Here is a 26,521-nt window from a genome sequence, read left to right on the forward strand (position 1 = left end):
GCATTAAGATGTTTTTAACTCAAATACATAGAGTCTATAATCCATAATAACACTTCCTCCAGTGAAAAAGTGCATCTGCTGTTGTCTCTCACATCAAAATCCAGACACATATTTGTTTAGCGCTGTTTAAAAAAAAACGCTGCTTGATCTGTGCAGATTTCTCTCCTGATTCACACCAGAACACTTTTTCACTGGAGGAAGTGTTATTATGGATTATAGACTCTATGTATTTGAGTTAAAAACATCTTAATGCTGCATGTGTTTCATCTTTTGTCTTCTCCAGATGTTCACTGATGGACTGGAGTGCTGTGGATTACTTGTGGATTATTGTGATGTTTTTATCAGCTGTTTGGACTCTCATTCTGACGGCACCCATTCACTGCAGAGCATCCATTGCTGAGACACTGATGCAGTGCTACATTTCTACAAACCTGATGAAGAAACACACTCATCCTGATCTCGGATGAACTGAGAATGAGCACATTTTCATTTTTGGGTGAACTATTCTAGACTACATAAAATCTTTACCACGTTTGAATTGCTTTCAGCCATCATAGATTATAAAGCAGCAAGACTTGATCTGAGAACGATTACAGACAAAAACCAGGAACACGCAAAGAAAAGCACCAAAAAGTCATAGTCTTTCAATCATTTTAATACATGGTTACCTGTACACATGAGGAAGAAAGAAACACTAAAATTAAACATTTTGAAATTATAATATCCCTTTTCATTAAGCAATGAAGTTAATACTAGATCAATTTGTAACTAATCAATCATACATATATTAGATCACACAGAGTAGAAAGCAAAATCAGAATTAAAAAGTGACGGGATCGGGACTGTACAGTGTGTACTGATGACGTGGAGGGAGAGACCGGCGGATCAAATAAGACGAGAACGTTTGATCTTCCAATACTCGGAATATAAAAAACTACAAAGTAATTAATACACAGGTAGGCTCTCCGAGGCTTAGCAGTCTTGAACGCTTTGAAGTCGAAGTTTACAGAACTACACACACATAAAACTTCTCATCCGTCAACAAGATGCAACATCAAATTTCAAATTACACATTCACAATCTTTGACAAATTTCAGTATGAAAACAGAACAGAAAAACAGGGACAGTTTTCCTGTAAAAATGCAGGACAAAAAAGTCTTTGATTTAATTATATATATATTTTTTTAAATAAAGTATTTAGTCAAGTATCTGAGCATACATACATAGTTTTACAAGAGAGCAAAGGCAAAAAAAAAAACACCTCACGATACGCTTTTCCCGCCAAATCACCGTAATAAAAAATTATCCGTTACATTTGCATACGACTACAAAAAACTACAAGTTAAATGTCTGTCAAAATATTAGAGAAACCCATCTTTGTTTCAAAAAAAAAAAAAAAAAAATATGAAGATATTGCACCTTTTTAAACCAGAGTACAATAAAATGACAATGAAAACAATACAAAGTACATGAGGAATTACATCATCATCATCATCGGCGGCGTTGCGTTTCTCGTGTAACAAAAGCATATATTTCTGTAACAAAAACATCACAGTTTTTCATCGCACTGAATTAAAATGCTTTATGTAGAAGGAAAAAAAAGAAAACATTTTGTACACATTCTTAAAACATTTCACGACAAAACGAAACGATAACGAATTCAAGACTGCTAAGCCCTCGATCATTTTATTGCAACAGAACTAGAAAAATAAGAGATTATATTGCGCGATCGATGAAACGCCGCGACTCCGGGGTTCGTTTTGGCGATACACATCTATATATATATATCGTTGAATTAAAAAGGAAGAATAGAAAACAAACCAACTCTGAAACGGTCCAAAAGGGATCCCGGAAATCGCCCATATGAATAATGGTGTACACAAGTATTTAGTAACAATTTGATGTCCTGATTTAGAAATAGTTCTCTTTTTAAATCATATAAGTCATTCTACAGCTAGTGTTTCTCACTAAGAAAAAAAGTAAAAGTCTTCAAGGCGTTGCAAATCTAGAAACCTCTGTTACAAAAGGTCTGTTTCCTCCTCGCAGTGATTCAAAAATCTTCAACTAAAGGGTCTGCAGTCGCCCGCTTTAATGATCCTGCGGCACGAGAGAAAACACACAGCGTCAGAGCACACACACACTTGATGCATGCTAATCTTTCTGAAATAATTCATCAAAAATACAGTAAAAATGGTAGAATATTTTTACAATCTAAAACAGCAGTTTTCTATGTGAATCTCTGTTAAAGTGTAATTTATTTCTGTGATGCGCAGCTGTATTTTCAGCATCATTACTCCAGTCTTCAGTGTCACATGATCTTCAGAAATCATTCTAATATGATGATCTGCTGCTCAAGAAACATTATCAATGTTGAAAACAGTATTTTTGTGGAAACTGTGATACATTTTATTTTTCAGGATTCACAGATGAATAGAAAGTTCAAAAGAACAGCATTTATTTCAAATAGAAATCTTCTGTAACATTATAAATATCTTTAGTGTCACTTTTTAACAATTTAATAAGTTCTTGATGAACAAAAGTATTAAATTCTTCTTTTTTACCTCTTTTCAACATATTAGCATATTATTATGATATCTGAAGATCATGTGACACTGAAGACTGGAGTAATGATGCTGAAAATACAGCTGCGCATCACAGAAATAAATTACATTTAAACAGATATTCACAAAGAAAACAGCTGTTTTAAATTGTAAAAATATTTAGCAATTTTACTGTACAATTTTTACAATTTAATTTTGATCAAACAACTTTTCTTTTAGAAACATCTTAATTCTTGCACACTTCTGACCAGTAGCGTATGTTGATATTATTATATGATAAAGGCTGTGTTGGTGGAGTGTGTTTATTACCGGGAGCCCGGGAGCCTGAGTCTGTCCCTGACCGTAATACGCCCCCTGCTGTCTGTAATACTCCACCCAGGCGGCGCTATAGTCTGGAGGAGAGCTCTGCTGAGATCCAGGACCGGCGGCCTGAGCTGCACACACACACACACACACAGGATGAGAACACTGGAGTCCCGCTGGGTTTGAGTGACATCAGGAGGACAGACGTTCTCTTACTCTGTTTCTTGTAATACTCCTCCCACGCTTTGCTGTAGTCGGAGCCGCTGCTCACCCCCACGTACACACAACACACAAACACACAACACACAAAATCAATCAACATCAGATCCAGAAATCAAATAACTTCATAAAATAATCCATAAGATCCAACAGAAGAAAAAAGAGTGGCAGAAAATAATCCAGCAGACCCGGAAAACTGCTAGCCAGGCAAATGAAACCCTCTCAGCTGCATCCCTTGAGAGTCCCGGCTCTCACCCAAACCTTCGTGACGTTCACACTGAAGAAACACAGCGAAGTGTTTCAGAGGCACTTGCCTAGCTTTTTATAAAAACCTCTCCAATACTCCATAATACCCCACCTGGCATCCCTGGGATCCATTGTGACCTGAAAAGAACAAAACGAAATTAATCTTAAGACAAGTGCTGTTCCTCAGAAGAAACAGTGATGTGCACTGCTGAGTGAGTCTTACTGGGGTCCTGCTGGCTCTGAGGCTGCCATGTTTGGTACGTGGTTCCCCAACCTCCAGTCATGAACGTCTGCGGCCCACTGACACACAAACAACATCATTACAAACACTCCACAGACAACCATTCATCTGGACGCTTCCGATTACTGAGAGGTCTGAGAGGTTCATCGAATCATTAGGGCTATCAAGTGATTTTTACTTAATTACACTATGTGCTAATTAACTAATCACATCGATTCTGGCTGAGAAATCACCCCCCAAAAGACCATTTAAAGTCATTATTTTGTTAAATGAGTCATTGAATCACTCGCTCAACTGATTTGTTCAAATCAGTGACTTTTTATGAATGAGTCATTGAATCACTCGCTCAAATGATTTGTTCAAATCAGTGACTCTTTATGAATGAGTCATTGAATCAATCGCTCAACTGATTTGTTCAAATCAGTGACTTTTTATGAATGAGTCATTGAATCAATCGCTCAACTGATTTGTTCAAATCAGTGACTTTTTATGAATGAGTCATTGAATCACTCGCTCAACTGATTTGTTCAAATCAGTGACTTTTTTATGAACGAGTCATTGAATCACTCGCTCAACTGATTTGTTCAAATGATTCATTGAATCACTCGCTCAAATGATTTGTTCAAATCAGTGACTCTTTAATATTCGCTCAACTGATTTGTTCAAATCAGTGACTCTTTATGAATGAGTCATTGAATCACTCGCTCAACTGATTTGTTCAAATCAGTGACTCTTTATGAATGAGTCATTGAATCACTCGCTCAACTGATTTGTTCAATATTCGCTCAACTGATTTGTTCAAATCAGTGACTCTTTATGAATGAGTCATTGAATCACTCGCTCAACTGATTTGTTCAATATTCGCTCAACTGATTTATTCAAATCAGTGACTCTGAATGAGACATCGAATCACTCGCTCAACTGATTTGTTCAAATCAGTGACTCTTTATGAATGAGTCATTGAATCACTCGCTCAACTGATTTGATCAATATTCACTCAACTGATTTGTTCAAATCAGTGACTCTTTATGAATGAGTCATTGAATCGTTGACTCACTCGATTAGTTTAGAAACATGGATTCATTCAGAAACAAATCACCGCTGTATGTTGTTCAGAGACGCTCAACAGTTCTGCGGGGGACTTGATCGGAGCTATTTTATGTGTGAATATGAGCAGAAACTGACAATATTGTGTCTAAAATGTAACAATACTAACTTCTTGTTTAACTATTAAATCACTATCACATTAGCAATCGTGTACATCACACCAAATGAATGCATTAAATTGACCTACGAATCTTCGTTTTGAGATACTCAGAATAAGCAAACAAAACATCATGCTGGAGGGAAACTATTTTCTGCTTTACTCTCAGACTAAAAATAAACTGAAACTGAAGCTCTTAGTCAGAATAACCTCACTGGCAGAGAGGAAATAAAGGAAGGAAGGAAGGCACTCACTTCTGATGAGGAGTCGCGGGTCCTTGGGTGAAAGGACTGAGTCCAAAACTGCTGCTTCCTCCCATTCCAGTCGCCTACATGAGGAAGAAGCTAAATCAGTCATCAGAGCGACTGAACACTCAACAGTCCTTCACTCATGACTGAGGAACCTCTACATAACTCAACTTGGCCATATGCTTGAAGTCTAAGGTCAGTATATATATTTTTTTTAATAAATTAATAATTTTATTCATGCATTAAATTGATGAAGTGTCAGTAAAGATATTTATAATGTTGCAAAAGATTTCTATTTGAAATAAACGCTGTTCTTTTGAACTTTCTGTTCATCTGTGAATCCTGAAAAATAAAATGTATCACAGTTTCCACAAAAATATTGTGCAGCACAAACTGTGTTCAACATTGATAATAATCAGAAATGTTTCTTGAGCAGCAAATCATCATATTAGAATGATTTCTGAAGATCATGTGACACTGAAGACTGGAGTAATGATGCTGAAAATACAGCTGCACATCACAGAAATAAATTACACTTTAACAGAGATTCACATAGGAAACAGCGGTTTTACATTATAATAATATTTCACAATTTTTACTGTATTTTTGATCAAATAGATCAGTACACTAAAATAAAAAGAAAATTCTTTAAAAAAAAAAAAAAATTAAAAGTTTGGAAGAAGATCTTTTGAACACTACTGTGCACAGCCTGCAAACAGAAAGCGTGAGAAGCGGATCCCTCACCCCGATCTTCTCGTCGATCAGCTGTCTGGCCATCTCCATCTGCTGAGGAGAGCCACGGATGGAGAAGATCCGGACGTTGGGGTCGGTGTTCGGAGGAGGATTTCTCTGCAGCTCCACATGAGCTCCGGACTGCTGGTTGATGCTCTTTATGGTCTCTCCACCTGAGCACAACACACAAGCACGACCCATTAACAAATCACCTGCAATATGCCCTGTTTGAAGCTTGAACTACTGGGAAGTTTACCTAGATTTCATGATTTAACCAGTTAGAAACATCAGGGACAATCAAGCATAAAAATACAGGTACAAAACACATTAACACCAGACATGTTCAGAGGGGAATAAACCGAGTTGTGGTCCAAAAAAAAAAAAATTTGCTAGGTACAAGCACATAACACCTCTAAAATAAAAATATATGTAATAAAATAAGCAAACAAAACAATACAAGCACATAACACCTGCTACAATAGTAAAATAAAAATTAATAAAAACAAATAAAAATTCTAAAATTAAATAACCAGTCAGAAACATTACGTGCAAACATTAAATACAGGTGCATAGTATCTGCTCACTAAATAGCAAATAAGATTGGACAAAAAAGATAGTTAAAAAAACAAAATTATAAAATAAATAATGTCAGAATTGACAGACTGAATGGTTAAATCATCAGGTTTCGGGCTGCTGTGCAAACACAGAAAAGCCTGGTGTAAAGGGAAACTGAAGATCCAGGCGGTTTGACCCCGACTGACCCGGACTGAAAACACTCATCTAAACCACTCCTCCCGCGCCGGGTCGATGGACTGAGCCGGGCCATCACGCTATTGTCAAACTAATTTAACCGCTGCATTAATGAAGCCATTATGAGCTCCAGCGTCAGACAGAGGTGCAGATAAAGAGCCGACTGGTTCAGTTAAAGGATGCTGGTTAAAGCCGTGAGACGCTGCTGCTGCTGGTCTTCACCTCGCACTGAAAAGAGCGTCTAACAATGAGATGTGTGTCTCACACTGAGGTCAGAGAACCACGGATCTGATCAATACCACCGGATAATTCATGCAAAACGAATCTGGAGGCGAACTGATGCGGACTGATAAATCACATGCACACATTAAAATGACCTGCATTTATAAACAAACCCAAAGAAAAAATTTTTATTAATTGTTTGGTATTGCATAAATGAATGACTAAAAATAACATGCCCAATTCCAAGAAAAAAATAAAATAAAAAAGCATGGCGAACTTCAAAAAAAAAAAACTGAAATTTTACTACACCAAAACAGTTTCTACAGCCTACACACTACACAAATATTAGATTTTTATATTTTCTGTTTTCATTTTAATTTTTGTTAAAGTTTTAGTAATATTGTCATGTTTTTGTCAATTTTATTTTTTTTTAAAGTTTTTATTAGTTTGTTATTTTAGTACTTCAACCTCAACTTACTTTAAGTTAGTCGCCAAGGCTGTTTAAGTTCTAAAATATCCTAAACTAAATAAACTAAACCTTAATAAAACAATTTATAAAAAATAAAATAAATAAACTTGAAAAAAAAAATACAAAAACACAAAAAAAAAAAAAAATATGATAAAATAAATAAAAATAAAATAACGAGTTACAAATTTCAAGAACAAGCAAACCAAACAATACAAGTGCATAACAACTGCTAAAATGGTAAAATAATTTAATGTTTTTATCTAATAATTTTGTTGTGCTTTTGTCATTTTTAGTAGTTTTTTTTTTTTTTTTAAGTACGTCTATTGTTTTTATTAGGTTTTAGCTTATTTAATGTTAGTACTTCAACTTAAAAGACAGTGAGAAATGGGAAACCAGCTAAAGTTTGTGTTCTACTTTATTTCAGTTAATGTAATTGGTGTGAAAAGGTTTGAACGTCAAGCGTTTCATTCAGGAATGATCATGTTTTCAGACCACCCAGAAGATGTTTCACCCCATTGTAGTGCAATACAGAGCCCAAAAGCTCCCTACAGAGTGAGCACTTACAAGGGTCATTTTATACACAGTGACATTTGGAAAAAAATCATGCATCTTTTGAGCTTTAAGGGAAGTAAACTGCATTTCCACCAACTCAAAAACTGACTCTAAATTAAATCTGTTAATGAATCAATGCTCCTTGCAATCCATTGTTTTGTTAAATAAATGAAACGCCTCCTGTACTCGTACTCTTGAACGATTGCTGGTGACGTTACTTATAGAGCTGCTTTAATAGAAGCTGAATGCAGATGAAGTCCTAACCTTTCCCGATCACAAGGCCGCACTTATCAGCTGGTATTGTGTAGGTCACTTCCTGCAGGCCACCAGGAGTTCCCATGTTCCAGTCGCCACGACCTCTGCCGCGACCTCTGGGTCCAACCGGGCCTCCGAACCCATCGCGCTCCTGAACACCAGACACAACACATGATCAGGGCTGCCAAACCTTCCAAATATATAACCTTACTCATTACATAATCAATTCTGGCTGACAAATTAGACTCCAAAAGATCATTTATAAGACATTATCGTGTTAAATAAGAAAAGCATTGAATAGACATTACAAAAAAGTAGCTTTAGAAAGAAATATGACTCAACATTGCATAAATAATGATAATAAATGGGTGTCAATTAATCTTACAATGAATATTGAGATTTGAAATGACTTAAAGAAGCGATACCCTAAAGCTAGTCACTGTTTTAATAAGAGAGTCATTGAATCAATCACTCAACCGATTCGCTCTTTTCAACATACTTTGCTTTGGGACACACTTATTCTAATCTCACATACTATTTAGGATGGATAGTATGAACATTGAGACGCAGGGTGACTGTCTTCATGAATGAGTCACTGAATCACTGACTCACTTGATTCATTTTGTTCAGAAACAAAGCGAGTGACTGTCTTTATGAATGAGTCACTGACATCACGTTTCATTTGATTCAATTTGTTCAGAAACAAAGCGAGTGACTGTCTTTATGAATGAGTCACTGAATCACTGACTCACTTGATTCAGTTTGTTCAGAAACAAAGCGAGAGACTGTCTTCATGAATGAGTCACTGAATCACCGACTCACTTGATTCAGTTTGTTCAGAAACAAAGCGAGTTACTGTCTTTATGAATGAGTCACCGAATCACTGACTCACTTGATTCAGTTCGTTCAGAAACAAAGCGAGTGACTGTCTTTATGAATGAGTCACCGAATCACTGACTCATTTGATTCATTTTGTTCAGAAACAAAGCGAGTGACTGTCTTCATGAATGAGTCAATGAATCACTGACTCATTTGATTCATTTTGTTCAGAAACAAAGACGTGACTGTCTTTATGAATGAGTCACTGAATCACTGTTTCACTTGATTCATTTTGGTTCAGAAACAAAGCGACGTTGACTGTCTTTATGAATGGTCACTGAATCATTGACTCAATTGATTCAGTTTGTTCAGAAACAAAGCGAGTGACTGTCTTTATGAATGAGTCACCGAATCACTGACTCATTTGATTCATTTTGTTCAGAAACAAAGCGAGGTGACTGTCTTTATGAATAACTGAATCACTGACTCACTTGATTCAGTTCGTTCAGAAACAAAGCGAGTGACTGTCTTTATGAATGAGTCACCGAATCACTGACTCACTTGATTCAGTTCGTTCAGAAACAAAGCGAGTGACTGTCTTTGTGAATGAGTCACCGAATCACTGACTCATTTGATTCATTTTGTTCAGAAACAAAGCGAGTGACTGTCTTTATGAATGAGTCCCTGAATCACTGTTTCACTTGAATCATTTTGTTCAGAAACAAAGCGAGTGACTGTCTTCAATGAATGAGTCACCGATCCACTGTTTCACTTGATTCATTTTGTTCAGAACAAACACGAGTCAGACCAAGTGACTTGTCTTGATGAACAGGAGTCCGACCGACTCACTGACTCACTTGGATTCAGTTTTGTTCAGAAACAAAGCGAGTGACTGTCTTTATGAATGAGTCAATTAATCACAGAAACAAAGCGAGTGACTGTCAATATAAATAATTCACTTGACTGTCTTCATGAATGAGTCACTGAATCACTGACTCACTTGATTCATTTTGTTCAGAAACAAAGCGAGTGACTGTCTTTATGAATGAGTCACTGAATCACTGTTCCCACTGATTCAGTTTGTTCAGAAACAAAGCGAGTGACTGTCTTCATGAATGAGTCAATGAATCACTGACTCATTTGATTCATTTTGTTCAGAACGAGAAGCAAAGCGAGTGACTGTCTTTATGAATGAGTCACTGAATCACTGACTCATTTGATTCATTTTGTTCAGAAACAAAGCGAGTGACTGTCTTTATGAATGAGTCACCGAATCACTGACTCACTTGATTCAGTTTGTTCAGAAACAAAGCGAGTGACTGTCTTTATGAATGAGTCACTGAATCATTGACTCAATTGATTCAGTTTGTTCAGAAACAAAGCGAGTGACTGTCTTCATGAATGAGTCAATGAATCACTGACTCATTCGATTTGTTCAAAACGTGGTTTCATTCAGAAACGAATCCGTGCTGTGTGTTGATCAGAGATGCTCAGCACTTCTGCTGTGGCTTTGTGTGAAACTGATCAAAACAGACAATACGCTGTCTAAAATGTAACAATATTAACTTCTTATTTATTGAACCATTGAATCAAAATGATCTATGGTGCAGATATTGGGGAAAAGCAGCACTCTTGCTGATGTGATATTGCTAAACTGTATCATATTTAACTGCATTCTAATCAACTCTGTCACGCATCAGTGTAGCATGGCGCTCCAGACGCACCTGTGCCGTTTGCACCAGATCATTGATGAGGTGAACCGCGTGCTGACACCGGTCCGGTTGACCCATGACCTGAGCGATCCGGTCCGGACTGATCCCGTCATCTGAAACAGACACACAGATCCAAACACAGTTGGTTAAGTCTAAAGTGAAAGTAGTTGAGAGAAACGGATGCGCGCCTGTATATTAGATGCGTGTCTTAAAGTGACAGCAGCCTAATAGTAATAAACATGCTGCCGCTTGTTATTAAAGGGACAGTTCACCCAGAAATGAAAATTCTGTCATTATTTACTCACTCTCATGTGGTCCCAAACCTGTATTAATGTCTTCCTTGAGCTGAACACAAAAGAAGATATTAAGAAGAACAATGGTAACCAAACAGCTGCTGGTCCCCTTTGACTTCGATAGCAAAAAAAAAAAAAAAAAAAGTACTATGGAAGTCACCGGGGACCAGCAGCTGTTTGGTTCCCACATCCTTAAATATAACATTTATGTTCAACAGAAGAAAGAAACTCATTGAGGTTTAAAACAGCTTGAGAGTGAGTCAGTGATGACAATTTTAATTTTGGGGTGAACAGTCACTGTTCTTGACTGAAGAACTTTAATACAGTTGCTTTAATAAGAATCAAACAGATTAGAAAGATAATAATCAGAAATGTTTCTCGAGCAGCAAATCATCATATTAGAATGATTTCTGAAGATCATGTGACACTGAAGACTGGAGTAATGATGCTGAAAATACAGCTGCACATCACAGAAATAAATTACACTTTAACAGAGATTCACACAGAAAACAGCTGTTTTACATTATAATAATATTTCACTATATTACTGGGTTTGCTATATTTCTGATCAAATAAATGCAGGATTGGTGAGCAGAAGAGAATTCTGTAAAAAAATAAACATTAAAAATCGTCCTGTTCAAAAACTTCCATAATTTAAAAAACTTTACAAAAATAATTTGTGAAAAAAAAGGTAATATTAGGTCTTATATTAGTTTTTCTTCGAGATGCAGAGTAAACTGACCTGGCTTAAACTGGATCCTGACTCCTGCATCGTTCTGGATCTTCTTGATCATCTCCCCGTTTCTGCCGATGACGATTCCCACGGCAAATCTGGGCACTGCCACCTGTGAGAGCAAACCAACAATAAGCACCCGAGGACCGTCTCTAAACCGAGCCGGAGCTGAACGCAGTCTTACGTCGATGCTGCTGCCCAGTCTGGAGCCGAAGTCACTGCGGCCGCTCCGGAAATCTCCCTGATCCTTTTCCCTGATGATCTCGGCCACCAGCTCCCGCGCTTGCTGTACACACACACACTCAGAGTCAGACGTCACATGACACCACCGCCCAGCGGATCTGACACTGCATCGCTGATCAACCGACCTGAACTTTATAAGGGTCTCCAGTGATTCTCAAGGGTTTGTCTGATCCAGTAGGCATCGGGTCGTCCTGAATCATGATCATCTTTACTCCTGTCCTCTCCTGTGAGAAAACAACATTAAATTACAACAAAAATTTATTTTTAATCTGATTAATTGCACATCAGTTCTGGCCGAGACATTAGCCTCAAAAGATCATTTCAGTCATTATTGTGTTAAACTTGAGAACCGACGACTAGACATTACAAAAAAACTTTTTGAATATTGAAACATGAAATTATTTTTGAAAATGAAAAGATACGCTTAATATGAAACTACAAGCACAAGTGGCGGCAAGTCACTGTCTTAATGAGTGAGTCATTGACTCATTCACTCAACCAATTTGTACAAATAGCTGATTCATTCAGAAAGCAAGCAAATGACTGTCATTGACTCACTTGAGTTGTTCAAATGCCTGATACATTCAGAAACTAAGCTAATGGCTCTGTATGAATGAGTCACTGAATCACTGACTCACTTGAATTGTTCAAATGGCTGATACATTCAGAAACGAAGCTAATGGCTCTGTATGAATGAGTCACTGAATCACTGACTCACTTGAATGGTTCAAATGGTTGATAGATTCAGAAACGAAGCTAATGGCTCTTTATGAATGAGTCACTGAATCACTGACTCACTTGAATGGTTCAAATGGTTGATACATTCAGAAACCAAGCAAATGACTGTCTTTGCAAATGAGTCACTGAATCACTGACTCACTCAAATTGTTCAAATGGCTGATACATTCAGAAACGAAGCTAATTGCTCTTTATGAATGAGTCACTGAATCACTGACTCACTCAAATTGTTCAAATGGCTGATAAATTCAGAAACGAAGCTAATGGCTCTGTATGAATGAGTCACTGAATCACTGACTCACTTGAATGGTTCAAATGGTTGATAGATTCAGAAACGAAGCTAATTGCTCTTTATGAATGAGTCACTGAATCACTGACTCACTTAAATTGTTCAAATGGCTGATACATTCAGAAACGAAGCTAATGGCTCTTTATGAATGAGTCACTGAATTCACTGACCCACTTAAATTGTTCAAATGGCTGATACATTCAGAAACGAAGCTAATGGCTCTGTATGAATGAGTCACTGAATCACTGACTCACTTAAATTGTTCAAATGGCTGATACATTCAGAAACGAAGCTAATGGCTCTTTATGAATGAGTCACTGAATCACTGACTCACTTGAATTGTTCAAATGGCTGATACATTCAGAAAACGAAGCTAATGGCTCTTTATGAATGAGTCACTGAATCACTGACTCACTTAAATTGTTCAAATGGCTGATACATTCAGAAACGAAGCTAATGGCTCTTTATGAATGAGTCACTGAATCACTGACTCACTTGAATTTTTCAAATGGCTGATACATTCAGAAACGAAGCTAATGGCTCTTTATGAATGAGTCACTGAATCACTGACTCACTTGAATTTTTCAAATGGCTGATAAATTCAGAAACGAAGCTAATGTCTCTTTATGAATGAGTCACTGAATCATTCACTCAACCAATTTGTTCAAATGGCTGATTCATTCAGAAACCAAGCAAATGACTGTCTTTGCAAATGAGTCACTGAATCACTGACTCACTCAGTTTGTTCAAATGGCTAATTCCTTTGGAAACTAAGCAAGTAACTCTTTATGAATGAGTCACTGACTCACTGGATTTGTTCAAAACTGTGGATTCATATAGTAATGAAACCCAGCAGAGAAAAATTATTCTTTTTAAGAGTCACACAACACCTGACACCAAAACATTAACCTTGTGGGAAAATATTTGACAGGATTAACGCACCTGCAGCTGTTTGATGGTGTCGCCTCCCTTCCCGATGACCAGGCCGACTTTACTGGCCGGGATCAGGATCTCCTGGATGGCGCTGTTCCCGTCCATCTGAGTATGGAAGCCCGGTCCGTTCCGACACCGGTCCACGATCTGCCCCAACAGCCTCTTGGCCTGCCTGACGAACACCACGACAGAAGACGAATGACTGGAGCTCATCTAGTAAACTCTGACAGCATATAAATGAGAATCTGAAAGAGCTGCGTTTGTGCTCAAGGGTTAAACACTCTTACTCAATGCTTTCTGGGGTCCCAGTCAGGGTGCAAGGCCTGTCCATCATGCCTCCGCTGTCTGAGGGGTGACACCACAAACAATTGCAAGCAACTCAAATTAGAAACCGAAAAAATTCCACAACACAACAAACAATTTTCCCCAACATTGTGAGTTTGTTTTCACAATGTTTGAACACAATCAATGTGTTCAACATGAACAAAAACTTTATTTATTTGTTAATGTAGAGATAGACACAGATCTAATAAAAATAAGGATAATTTTGCAAAAATGTAATTTACAATTACTAAGAAATATGTATTAAAAAAATTCTCAATTAATAATGATTATTAAGTATTTTATTAAATATCAATATAATATTTATTACACGTTTCATCATAATATTTAAATATAATCATTTTTAGAATATTTTAAATTTTATTTACATTTATGCATAAAGAAAAAGATAATTCCACGACAATTTAGCGTAAATGCAACAGTACAAATTATTATAAATTAAAAATAACAATTACTTAGGAATGTGTATCAATAATAATTTCTCAAATGTATAAATACAATTTATAATTATTAATTACATTTGTATTGAATATTAATATTTTTATTGCAAATTTTACGTTCACATATTTATATTTTTAGTACTATAATTTTTTTATTTATAAAATTAACAATTACCACTTAATTGTATGTATCATATGTTCAATATGCATCAATAATATAATTTCTAAAATGCATAATTAGAATTTATAATTATTCATTAAATATCTATGAAATATCAATATAGTATGTTTTATAATATTTAACTAGTTTCATTATATAATTAATTTACTAATTACTTTTATTATATAAATATAAATATAATATTATACACATTTTTATAATAGTACATGAATATTTTCAATATTATATTATTTTTATTTTGCATTTTTATTTACATTTAAACATTTGGAAGACACTTTTTTTCCCATTGGTCATTTACATTTCATCAGTTCTTACATTCCCTGGGAATCGAACCCGTAACCTTCTACTACTTGAGCTTCAGGAAAGACTGCTCTGTAGTTTCTCAGACACTTATAATCAAATATAATCTTCATCATTCGACGGATGCAGCCAGTGGCATCTTTAAAATCTGCCTCACTCTCTTTGAGGAATAACGGAAACGATGTCAAACGAGACAAACTTGAGTTCATGGAAGACACTGAAGATGAAGGACTGTGATCAGATCAGAACGTACCGGAAGCGATCTGGATCTTACAGTTGGACTCCAGCTGAATTCTCGTGATCTGTTCGCCGCCCCGTCCAATGACTACCGGACGATAAAAACACACAGAGCAACGTCTATCAGGACAAAAATGGCATGCATACGTTTTTTTTTAAAGAAGAAATGTTTTAATAAAAATAGTTCTGCTTCTAAAAGGCCGAAAATGGCATGCACAAGGTTTTTCAAAACACAACCATAAATGCTTATTTTTTTTAGACAAACTGCTCTAAATAAAAAAAATAATCATTATGAATCTCGGTAGGACTTTGTGAGTAAAAATCTGCACACGCATGCATTTTTAGAGCATTCATTAAAACTAAACATTTTCTCACAGCGAAGCTGCATTAGGTTATTTTTATGCTAATTATTAGAGCAATAAAGCTCAAATGTTTGTGCAAAATCCATATGAAGAATATTAGTACTTACTGAATCCAACCATCTTATCAGGCACTTTGAAGTCTTCTGTTATTATAGCCCTAAACAAACGCATAAAATCATTACAGCTGTGCGCAGAAATGCACGCTTATTAATCTAAAACTATAATGTGCAACAGCACAATATGAGAGTTTTAATGAATGAAAGCGCTCACCTTGTACCATGCACCATCGCACCCAGCTGGCTCGCCACTCACAGAAACAGACGGGAAAAATACATTAGTGTTCATCACTGAAAAATACGCATCATCATATTACAGTCTGGCTGGGGAAACTTCAAAAAAAAAAAAAAAACCCCGCACATTTTTTTAAGCACATTTTAAAATACAGTCATAAACTATTATATTTCAAGTTTTGACCATAGGTAAAATGTTGGAGTTAAATAGTTTTAATATAGTTACATAGCGCAAAAAAAGTTAAATAGTATGAATAATTAAAAACAGCAAAAAGAGTTTATTATTAATTATTATTTATTTAACAAATAAGGTTTTAGACACTCACCAAATCACAAATAAATAAAGAATAACAAAAGCAAAATTCTAAAAAAAAACAATCTCATTACAAAAATTCACAACAAAAAAAACCATGGAATTAAAATAAATACTACTCAACTAAACACCACATTAAACTGAAATGTACTGTTTGTATTCATGGTGTCAGTTAAACATTCATGCAACAAGAAAATATTCAATTTAAAAAAATTTAAAATGACATGCAGTGCAATCATAAGGGGTAAAAAAATAAATAAAAAATAACTGAATTTACAAAAAAAAAAAAGTTTTTCAAGGTAATTTTTTTTGTTTACAAATAAGATGCATTAGTAATTAATATAATTTTGGAGAGTTTTTTTTTTCTAAGAAATAATATGCCAAACTACTTAAAGCTGTCCTTTCAAGTTTTAATAGTTAACGCCAGAAAAAAAATTATTGCATTGATTATGGAAACTTTTAACTTTCAGCCCAGTTTTTAACCACAATGTGTTCGAATCAAAGGTTTATTCTGCGGTTTTGAAGCTGAATCAGCTTTCACTTCCTGAAACATTTTCTGACGTTTGCTACCTCTTTCACAAGCAGTTCAAGAACAGAAGTAGCAATCAATGGCTGGTGTGGGAAAATACTGTCAAAGGTCAATGCTTCATAAAGTCCTGCATTGATTTTAACCTCAAAGTTACTTTGCATTCGTCCTGTATCTGCTGTATTACTCAGACTAACTCTGACATGAGCCGAAAAACTGATATTAATCACTAAGCAGACACTAGTGGTGCCTAATAATGCAGCAACATTCATAAGCAACAGGTGTGTGTTTGTGTTAAAATCTGAGCTTTGATGATGCATCTCATAAATGAAGGATATGAGGACGTACCTCCTTCGTCCAGCGAGCGTTTCTGCCCTCCGTAGCCGTACAGCGAGGCATCGACGACTGGAGACGAGTTATTCAGATGCTGCATCTGCTCTCCTCCCATCTTAGCAATCTGTGAGAGAAAATAAAAAAAAACAAAAACAGAAAAACACAATTTCTGGAGAAAATAAAATAAAATAAAAATAAATTAAATTAAAAATAGGTAAATAAAATAAAATAAAATAAAAATAAATTAAATTAAATAAAATAAAAATATATACACACACAAAATAAAATCATATATATTTTGTGTATATATTTGAAAAATTAAAAAATGTCCACATTTATCTTGGTGCTTTTTCACAGAACAAACAAACACAAAACAAAGAATTACTATAATAAAAACATACAACAGTTAAGGGCATAAATGCATGCAAAGACCAATCACTGGACAACTAATTCTTCAAAATGCAAGCTTGTAAATGTTTGAGTCGTAAAACATGATGATAATACTGCAGATACTAAAAAATAAAAACGAAAGCCCATTTTCCTGAGTATGATAAAACCTAAATAATTATTTGTAACACTCTCATTGCATTGCATGCAGTTATAAGCATTAACACAATTTTGCTGAAATATAACACGATTTATGCCACTATATGCTACAGAAGCATGCCATTTTATCATTGCTCCCTAATTTTTTTATTTTTTTTTTTACAGTATTCATTTAAAACCACTGTATTAGCAAGAGGAGTATACCAATAAAATATAAATGTGATACAAAATAATATATATATAATATATATATATATATATATATATATATATATATATATATATATATATAAAATTAATTTTAATTGTTAAATAATATATATTTATAATTATTTTAACAATTTTTTTTACATATTTAAATTATTTTTTTAATTATATATTTATATATTAAATTAAATTAAATAATTATTTGGAATTTTTGCAATGTATTGTCAGGAATGCATTATGAAACGTTACGAAGCATGTTTTATTTGTAAAGTACTTCATTCAGTGTAGGTGTATCAGTTTAGTGTTTCAGACACATTACACTAAACTGAAACAAACAAAACATTTACATGATATTTTGCAAATGTAAAAAACAAATCTGAGCAATTCAGTGTCGGTGCTAAATTCTCTTTTTGTGGCATCAATACTGTGCTGCATCTGTTAAACTCAAAGCAAGAGGACATTTTGAGGAGAAAGAGAGACAGACCCATCTCCACCTCTTCCCTCCAGCTAAACCCTCTTTCTGGAGAATGCTGGGAAGGAATGTCAGCTATGTGAGCGGCGGGATAAACGAGCGAACCAAGGGAATGACTCCAGCAAAACACAGGAGAAGGTAAACAGCGGTCGGAGGAATTCAGACCAACAACTGGCCACTTGTTGCCCACTTGAGCCGCACTGAACGGCATTTCCACCGCTGCTGCTCGCACCAGTTTACCAACAAGCACAAACCCAATGTATCACAAAAAAATGCAACAATAACCCAAAATTCAAAAAACAATAAATTCATAAAAAAAAAAACACTCAAATATTGTAAAAGAGCGAAACTTTGCAAATGCTTTAAGACCCTCAAAATATTAATGCTAATTTTGAACCAGAATAGATGCATAAAAAAAATCCTCCTCAAATTTTTTTTTGTAAAAGAGCGAAACTTTGCAAATGCTTTAAGACCCTCAAAATACACACTATATATTTTATCAGATTTTTACAATTTGTTTTTTAAGATATATAACCATTTAAATAAAAAATGTCATGAATTTCACATCCGGGTCATTTTTGACCCGGGTATATGTTGAGTACCATTAGCTGTCAAATTATAATTAAACTTTACTTGGCATATTACTTGTGCACAATCCACTTTTCCTAATATTAAATCTAAAATGTGTTTTAATGTCAATTTGATGAGGATTGTATGATCTTTGAATAATATCAAACTTTAAATAAAAAAAAAAATTAAGTGTACCTGAAGTATACTTGCAACAGTTCCACTTTAGCACAATAAAATATACAAAGTATAGCTTTAATTATACTACTTCCGCACAATTAGAGTGCATTAAGTACAAAATTAGTTGTTCCAGTTCAGCAGACTTTAAGTATACCAGTTTAACATACTAAAAGTACAACTGCATGACATTTTATTAAGTATACTTAGCATTAAACAGATGTATTTCAAATACATTTGAGTATATTTATTTTATGAATTTGTACAACTATTGACGAACCAATGCAGCATGAAAAACTTTAAAATGAGTTTATGCAAGTAAAATTAATTTATTTAGCTTGAAAGTTTTATTTAATATTAATAAGTAATATTAATGTTGTTTTGTTAGAAATCATGAGTATATATAAGAATTTCTAATTTTTTTAAATAAAAATAAATAAACTTTGAATTTTTTTTCACATTCAGTTGCTGATCAGACATTATGGTTTTGGTTGAAAAAATATTACTTTGATTCTTTAAGTTTATGCATGTAAACTGAATTTATTTAGTTTGAAATCTTTTCAGAGTAATATCAATGGTGTTTTGAGATATATATATATATATATATTTTTTTTTTTTTTTTTTTTTGGTGTGGTTTAAAGATATATATATATATATATTTTTTTTTTCAACATAACTTTTTTTGGTGTGGTTTATATATAATTTGAAATTTCAAAGACATTTTTAATTTATATTTTTTTAATTACTAAAAAAATGGGTGAATGCAGTAATAATAGAGTAACATTCAAAACTTTTTACATAAAATCATTAATAAGAAGCTGCTGATCAGATACAATATGGTTTTAGTCTAAAAATATTAAGATTCTTCACATTCCGTACCCAGAATGTGAAAATATACAGATTCTGAATGCATTATGAGGGTTAAAACATGACAGCTGTCATTGATTATGTAACGCATTCACTGCATGTCATCGCAAATCAATCATAAACGAGAGATAAAGTGCATTGTGACGGCTGATAGATCAGCTCTGGAGCGTAAAGCAACACAGGCTGTAAAACGGGCCTGCGATTCTGGACGTGAGCCAAGGTCTATTTTCTTCCCCGGCAGAGCTGATAAAAGCTCCTCGCTCCCAAACACAAGGAGAAAACTCCAAACCGGCCACAGGTGTGTCACAGCGCTGTGTGTACAAGGCCTCTGCTTCACGGACGCAGACGGGTTACGACATGTTCAGAACTACATGAGCAATCATCGATATATCAGCAGTAAAAATGTGTGACAGCAGAACAAAACACCACAGTGCTGCAGAAAACCCTGAAGGAAAGGGTCAAGCACTGGATTTCAAGCATTATTATAAAGCAATAAGGCACGAGAGGTGCATTACAGTGTCTGATACAGGGTCATTATAGGAAACTACAACTGAAACTAAAATTAAAGCCATAAAAAGAAACACTCTCATTACTAAAAATAATATAAACATTAACTGAAATAAAAAATATTTCAGCAAGTTCCCAAGGAAAATTAATTAAAATAGTTTAACTTGATGACTAAAATAATTAAATCTGAAACTAAAATAAAAATAAAAAAAAAAAAAAAATACATTTCCGTTACTTGAAATAATATAAACATAAAATGAAATAAAAAAATATTTCGGCAAGTTCTCAAAGAAAAATCTCATCTTAATTTAGTTTAACTTGATGCCTTAAATTAAAACTGAAACTAAAATTAAAATCATTAAAAAAAAAAGTGTTACTTTAAATAATATAAACATTAACTGAAATAAAATAAAATGTATATATTTCAGTTAGTTCCCAAGACAAAATCTCATTTTAATTTAGTTTAACCTGATGTAATTAAAACTTAAAATAAAATTAAACTGACTAAACAGCACAAAACAATCCAGAACGACTTATCGTGCCAAATAATTTTTACTAAAGTGATCAAACTTGCACAAACTCTTATAGAACGGGTGTAGAAATCAGAAGGCAGCAGTCTGTTGGTTCAGTATCAGGCTCTTACCGGAGTATCGATCCGTCGGGCGCCTCCTTACACTCAGGAGATTTACAATGAAGTCATTCAGAGACAACAACTCTACACTCATCTGCATTAACATCTCAAAACACATCTCAAAACTTAGCAGTGTCTCAAAATGTGCAGATTGTTTGTAATGCGTATGACAAAGTAACACCTGCATGTTACAAATAAGTGATGATATTACTGGAATATTCATGCAGGTTTACGGCTCCCATATGGTTTTTCATGTTATGCAAACGTGACGCGGAACACACATGCATGAGTGACTCCTCTCACAGTGTCTCATATTCACAGCTCGAGCTTCTATCTGAAACACTGACGCGCGTGTGTCATGACAGCTGCATGTCGCTGCTCACTGTACAGCTCTCATGAAATCATTAACAATGAATGCAACTACCAAAATATTTACAAGAATGTAATTCCATATGTAGTGGTAAAATGACAATTATGAGTATTAAAAATGCTCAAATGCCTCATCTGAGCAGATATACTACATGCAATACTGTATGTTATGATAAAAATTTAGATTTTGAGTATTAAAAATGCTCATCTGAGCAGATATACTGAATGCAATACTGTATGTTAAGGTAGAATGACAATTATGAGTATTAAAAATGCTCATCTGAACAAATATACTACATGCAATTCTATATGTAGTAGTAAAATGACAATTATGAGTATTAAAAATTATCATCTGAGCAGATATACTACATGCAATACTGTATGCAAAGGTAAAATGACAATCATGAGTATTAAAAATGCTCATCTGAACAAATATACTTCATGCAATTCCATATGTAGTAAAATGACAATTATGAGTATTAAAAATGCTCATCTGAACAAATATACTTCATGCAATTCCATATGTAGTAAAATGACAATTATGAGTATTAAAAATGCTCATCTGAACTAATATACTTCATGCAATTCCATATGTAGTAGTAAAATGACAATTATGAGTATTAAAAATGCTCATCTGAGCAGATATACTACGTGCAATACTGTATGCAATGGTAAAATTTTAGATTTTGAGTATTAAAAATGCTCATCTGAACAAATATACTACATGCAATTCCATATGTAGTAGTACAATGACAATTCTGAGCATTAAAAATGCTAATTTGAGCAGTTATACTAAATGCAATACTTTATGTAATGTAACATTTGCACTTTAATAATAATAATAATAATAATAATAATACATATTTTAACATTAGATATAGTATTGCATGTGTATATATGCTCATATGAGCAATTTCAATAGTTACAATCTATCTCTGAGCAAATATTCTACATGCAATACTGTATTAAAGGGAAAATTAAGATTATTAAAAGTGCTCATTTTACGATTACAAAGTACTGGACGTAGTGTATTTATATGCAATACTACTACATGTAATGGCAAAAAGAGGGGTTTAAATAATAGTAATTTTACTACTACACAGTATTACAAGTAGTATATCTGCTCATATGCAAACTTTTAATGGCCGTTATCTCTATTTTACAATTAAATATAGTATGGATGCATGATAAATATTGTCACGATATTAATGCGCATCTTGTCAGTAAAGCCGTTGTTCACTGACAAACTGCGCGAAACATACGCAAAATATGATTGTGGTTTTGCGCAGCTTGTAAAGATTTATCGCTCAAAAGAGAAAATGCTATTTAAATATGACGAAAACACTTATAATGAAAATTTGTATATTATATATCTAAAAATAGTATTGCATGCAGTATAACTACTGACATTGACAAAGATTATGAATATTAAAAGTGCTAATCTAAGCAGTACTACTTCAATACCATATATAATAATGGTAAAAGGGATGATTAGGGCCTATTAAAAGTGCTGATCTGAGCGATCTACTGCCTGCAATACTGTATATAATAGTAAAAACTAAGCAATTTTTACAATTACAACCGTAGATTTTCCACTACATACAGTGTTTCGAATGCAGTATTTCTGTGATATGAGCACTTTTAATACATAATCTTTATCTCAGTAGAAATACTACGTGTTGTGCAGTGCTATACACAATGATAAATTGTTGATTGAAATGATTCAAAATGCTGATCTGAGCAGATATACTACATGCAATTCCACATGTAGTGGTAAAACGACAATTAGGAGTCATAAAAAGGGCTCATGAGCAGATATACTACATGCAATACTGTATGTAACAGTAAAATGAGCACTTTTAATAAGTGTAATCTTCATCTGAGCAGGTAAAATAAGCACTTTAATCGTCATTTTACTATGACCTCTAGAGTCGCATGTAGTATTTCCGCTGAGATGAAGATTATGTAGTATTCAAAAGTGCTCATATGGTAATATCTATGTCCAAGGTAAGTTGCTCTGAGTATTAAACGTGCTCATGAGTAGATATACTACATGTAATATAACGTTTAAAATGACAATTCTGAGTATTAACAGTGCTCATATCAGTAGATATACGACATGCAATACTACATCTAAAGGCAAATGCATTAGAGATATTCAAAAGTGCTCACATGATGATAGACTACATAAATAACATAGTAAGGTAAAATGACAATTGTGAGTATTAAAAGTGCTCATATCAGTAGATATAGCTACATTGCAATACTATCCGTAAAGGTAAAATGACCATTGGAGTATTAAAGTGCTCAGAAAATGAGTAGATATACTACATGCACTAACGATACGTAAGCTAATTGCTTATAAATGCCCTCAATTTGTGAGTATTTAAAATCGAAGGCCATATGGAGTTTCGAGTTACTACGGCCGGCACAACTTGTGGGTAGCTCATGCTGTAAAGTTCTGGCTCCACCTTCATACCATGACTGTCGGGACTCCTTGATGTAGGCTCGTGAGTTCAACTGCTCCCCGGGCGCGGCAGCATAATGGCGCCCACTGCTGGGGGAGTGAAGTTACAGTTCTATACGTAAAGCTACCATGACTTAATGCTGTGCGGTACAGTTAAATGCAGTGCTCATATGCGGAGAAAGGGTCACTACAACCCTGAATACGGTATACGATAACAGCTTCATAAAATGACCAATTGTGGATGCTATTAAAATGTGCTCATATGCGTGAGTTAGACAATCACTACATCTAAAGGTGTTAAATGACAATTGTGAGTATTAAAAAGTGCTCAGATAACCAATGAGTAGTAAAATATAACTACAGGCAATACTATACGTAAATGCTAAAATGACTAATTGTGAGTATTAAAAGTGCTCATATGAGAGTTGATTATTATCTACATGCAATGACATTACGTAACGTAAAGGTCTAAAAATGACAATTATGAGTTATTAAAAGAGTGCTCATATGAAGTAGACATACTACATCTAAAGGTAAAATGACAATTGTGAGTATTAAAAGTGCTCGTATGAGTAGATATACTACATGCAATACTATACGTAAAGCTAAAATGACAATTATGAGTATTAAAAGTGCGCATATGAGTAGATATACTACATGTAAAGGTAAAATGACAATTGTGAGTATTAAAAGTGCTCATATCAGTAGATATACTACATGCAATACTATACGTAAAGCTAAAATGACAATTATGAGTATTAAAAGTGCGCATATGAGTAGATATACTACATGTAAAGGTAAAATGACAATTGTGGGAGTATTTAAAAGTGCTCATATGAGTAGATATACTACATGCAATACTATACGTAAAGCTAAAATGACAATTGTGAGTATTAAAAGTGCTCATATGAGTAGATATACTACATGCAAATACTATACGTAAAGCTAAAATGACAAATTATGAGTATTAAAAGTGCTCATGAGTAGACTACTACATCCGTAAAGGTAAAATGACAATTGTGAGTATTAAAAAGTGCATCATATGAGTAGATATACTACATGCAATACTTAAAGGTAAAATGACAATTGTGAGTATTAAAAGTGCTCCATATCAGTATATACCACTACATGTAAAATGACAATTGAAATTAAAAAGTGACAATTGTGTAATACACACATGATTAAAAGTGCTCAGATAGAATATGAGTAGATATATACATGTAAAGCTAAAATGACAATTGTGAGTATCAAAAGGCTCATATCAGTATATACACTACATGTAAAATGTAAAATGGACAATTGTGAGTATCAAAAGTGCTCACAGCATGAGTAGATACACTACAAGTAAAGGTAAAATGACAATTGTGAGTATCAAAAGTGCTCATATCAGTAGATATACTACATGTAAAGCTAAAATGACAATTGTGAGTATCAAAATGGCTCATATCAGTATATACACTACATGTAAATGTAAAATGACAATTGTGAGTATCAAAAGTGCTCATATGAGTAGATACACTACAAGTAAAGGTAAAATGACAATTGTGAGTATCAAAAGTGCTCATATCAGTAGATACACTACAAGTAAAGGTAAAATGACAATTGAAAATATCAAAATATCACAAAATACAATACACACAAAATTAAAAAGACAAAATTAAACATTAAAAGTGCTCATATCAGTAGATATACTACATTATAATACATTCATATAACCATGTAAACTAGAAACTAGCACTTGTAATAAGTGTAATCTTCATCCGAGCAGATGTACTGCATGCAGTAGTGTATGTAGTGGTCAGATGAAGGTTGAGTGTGAAAGTGCAGTGATGATGACCATAAAAAACACATAAAAAAAACAAGCATGATGAAGTGAAACACACACAGAGAGAGAGAGAGAGAGAGAGAGAGATGAAGTTTGATCTTCAGTCCTAAAAGTGTTCCGAGCACATGATCACCTCTGAGGATCACTACACGAGTGTGTGTGAGCTTTAACACAAGTGTCAACGTGCACAACCAACTTCACGCGACGCACGAACATTTGCGCGAAGCCTGGAGCTTGCCGCGTGCGCGCGCGTGTTTAAGTGTGTTTTAAGGTGTGTGTGTCTGTGTGTGTGTGTGTGTGTGTGTGAGTGAGTGAGTGTGTGTGTCTGACAACAACAGGTTGCAGCAGTGCTGTTTTTGGAGTTTGTGGTCGAGCGGCCAGCGGGAAAGTTGTTGTCAGCGCGCGATGTTGTGCGATTCGAACGCGTGTAAATTGTGTTTTACGGCTGTTGTGTTGTGGCCTTAATCTGTGTGTGTGTGCGTGTGCGTGTGTGTGCGTGTGCTGGAGTTTTTAAAGCTCCTGCAGCACTAGCAGCTAACAGCTACACGCTCTCGCTCCGAACGCGCGCGTCAAACGCACTCACGCTCGCCTTCTCACGCTAGCTCGCGCATCTACCTGTCGCGCGCGGTGGAAGGGGTCCGCGAATCCGTCCGCCTTCATCCCGGGCTGAGCCACCGAGGCCTGTCCCTGCACCAGCTCCGCCATCATCATCGTCACACACACTCACACACACAAGCACATAAACACACACGCAGCGTACACGACCGACCCCGGAACAGGAAACGCGCGAGGGAGCAACG

At 34.7% G+C, this 26,521-nt stretch overlaps 1 protein-coding gene across 1 annotated transcript; it reads right to left on the reverse strand.

Annotated features, from left to right (window-relative positions):
- Positions 1–639: 639 nt before the first annotated feature.
- LOC109101401 (far upstream element-binding protein 3-like) lies at positions 640–26,521 on the reverse strand. Its single transcript, XM_042751690.1, is given in 20 exon segments — positions 640–2,097; positions 2,871–2,995; positions 3,081–3,130; positions 3,376–3,431; positions 3,433–3,467; positions 3,553–3,629; positions 5,029–5,102; positions 5,767–5,927; positions 8,012–8,153; positions 10,546–10,646; positions 11,569–11,671; positions 11,744–11,845; positions 11,928–12,026; positions 13,772–13,934; positions 14,050–14,107; positions 15,279–15,350; positions 15,732–15,781; positions 15,895–15,931; positions 17,102–17,210; positions 26,337–26,521. Coding segments are annotated over 20 exon segments (1,719 nt in total). The 5' UTR covers positions 26,433–26,521; the 3' UTR covers positions 640–2,088.

The sequence above is a fragment of the Cyprinus carpio genome, chromosome A5 (assembly GCF_018340385.1).
Source record: "Cyprinus carpio isolate SPL01 chromosome A5, ASM1834038v1, whole genome shotgun sequence".
NCBI classification, from domain to species: Eukaryota; Metazoa; Chordata; class Actinopteri; order Cypriniformes; family Cyprinidae; genus Cyprinus; species Cyprinus carpio.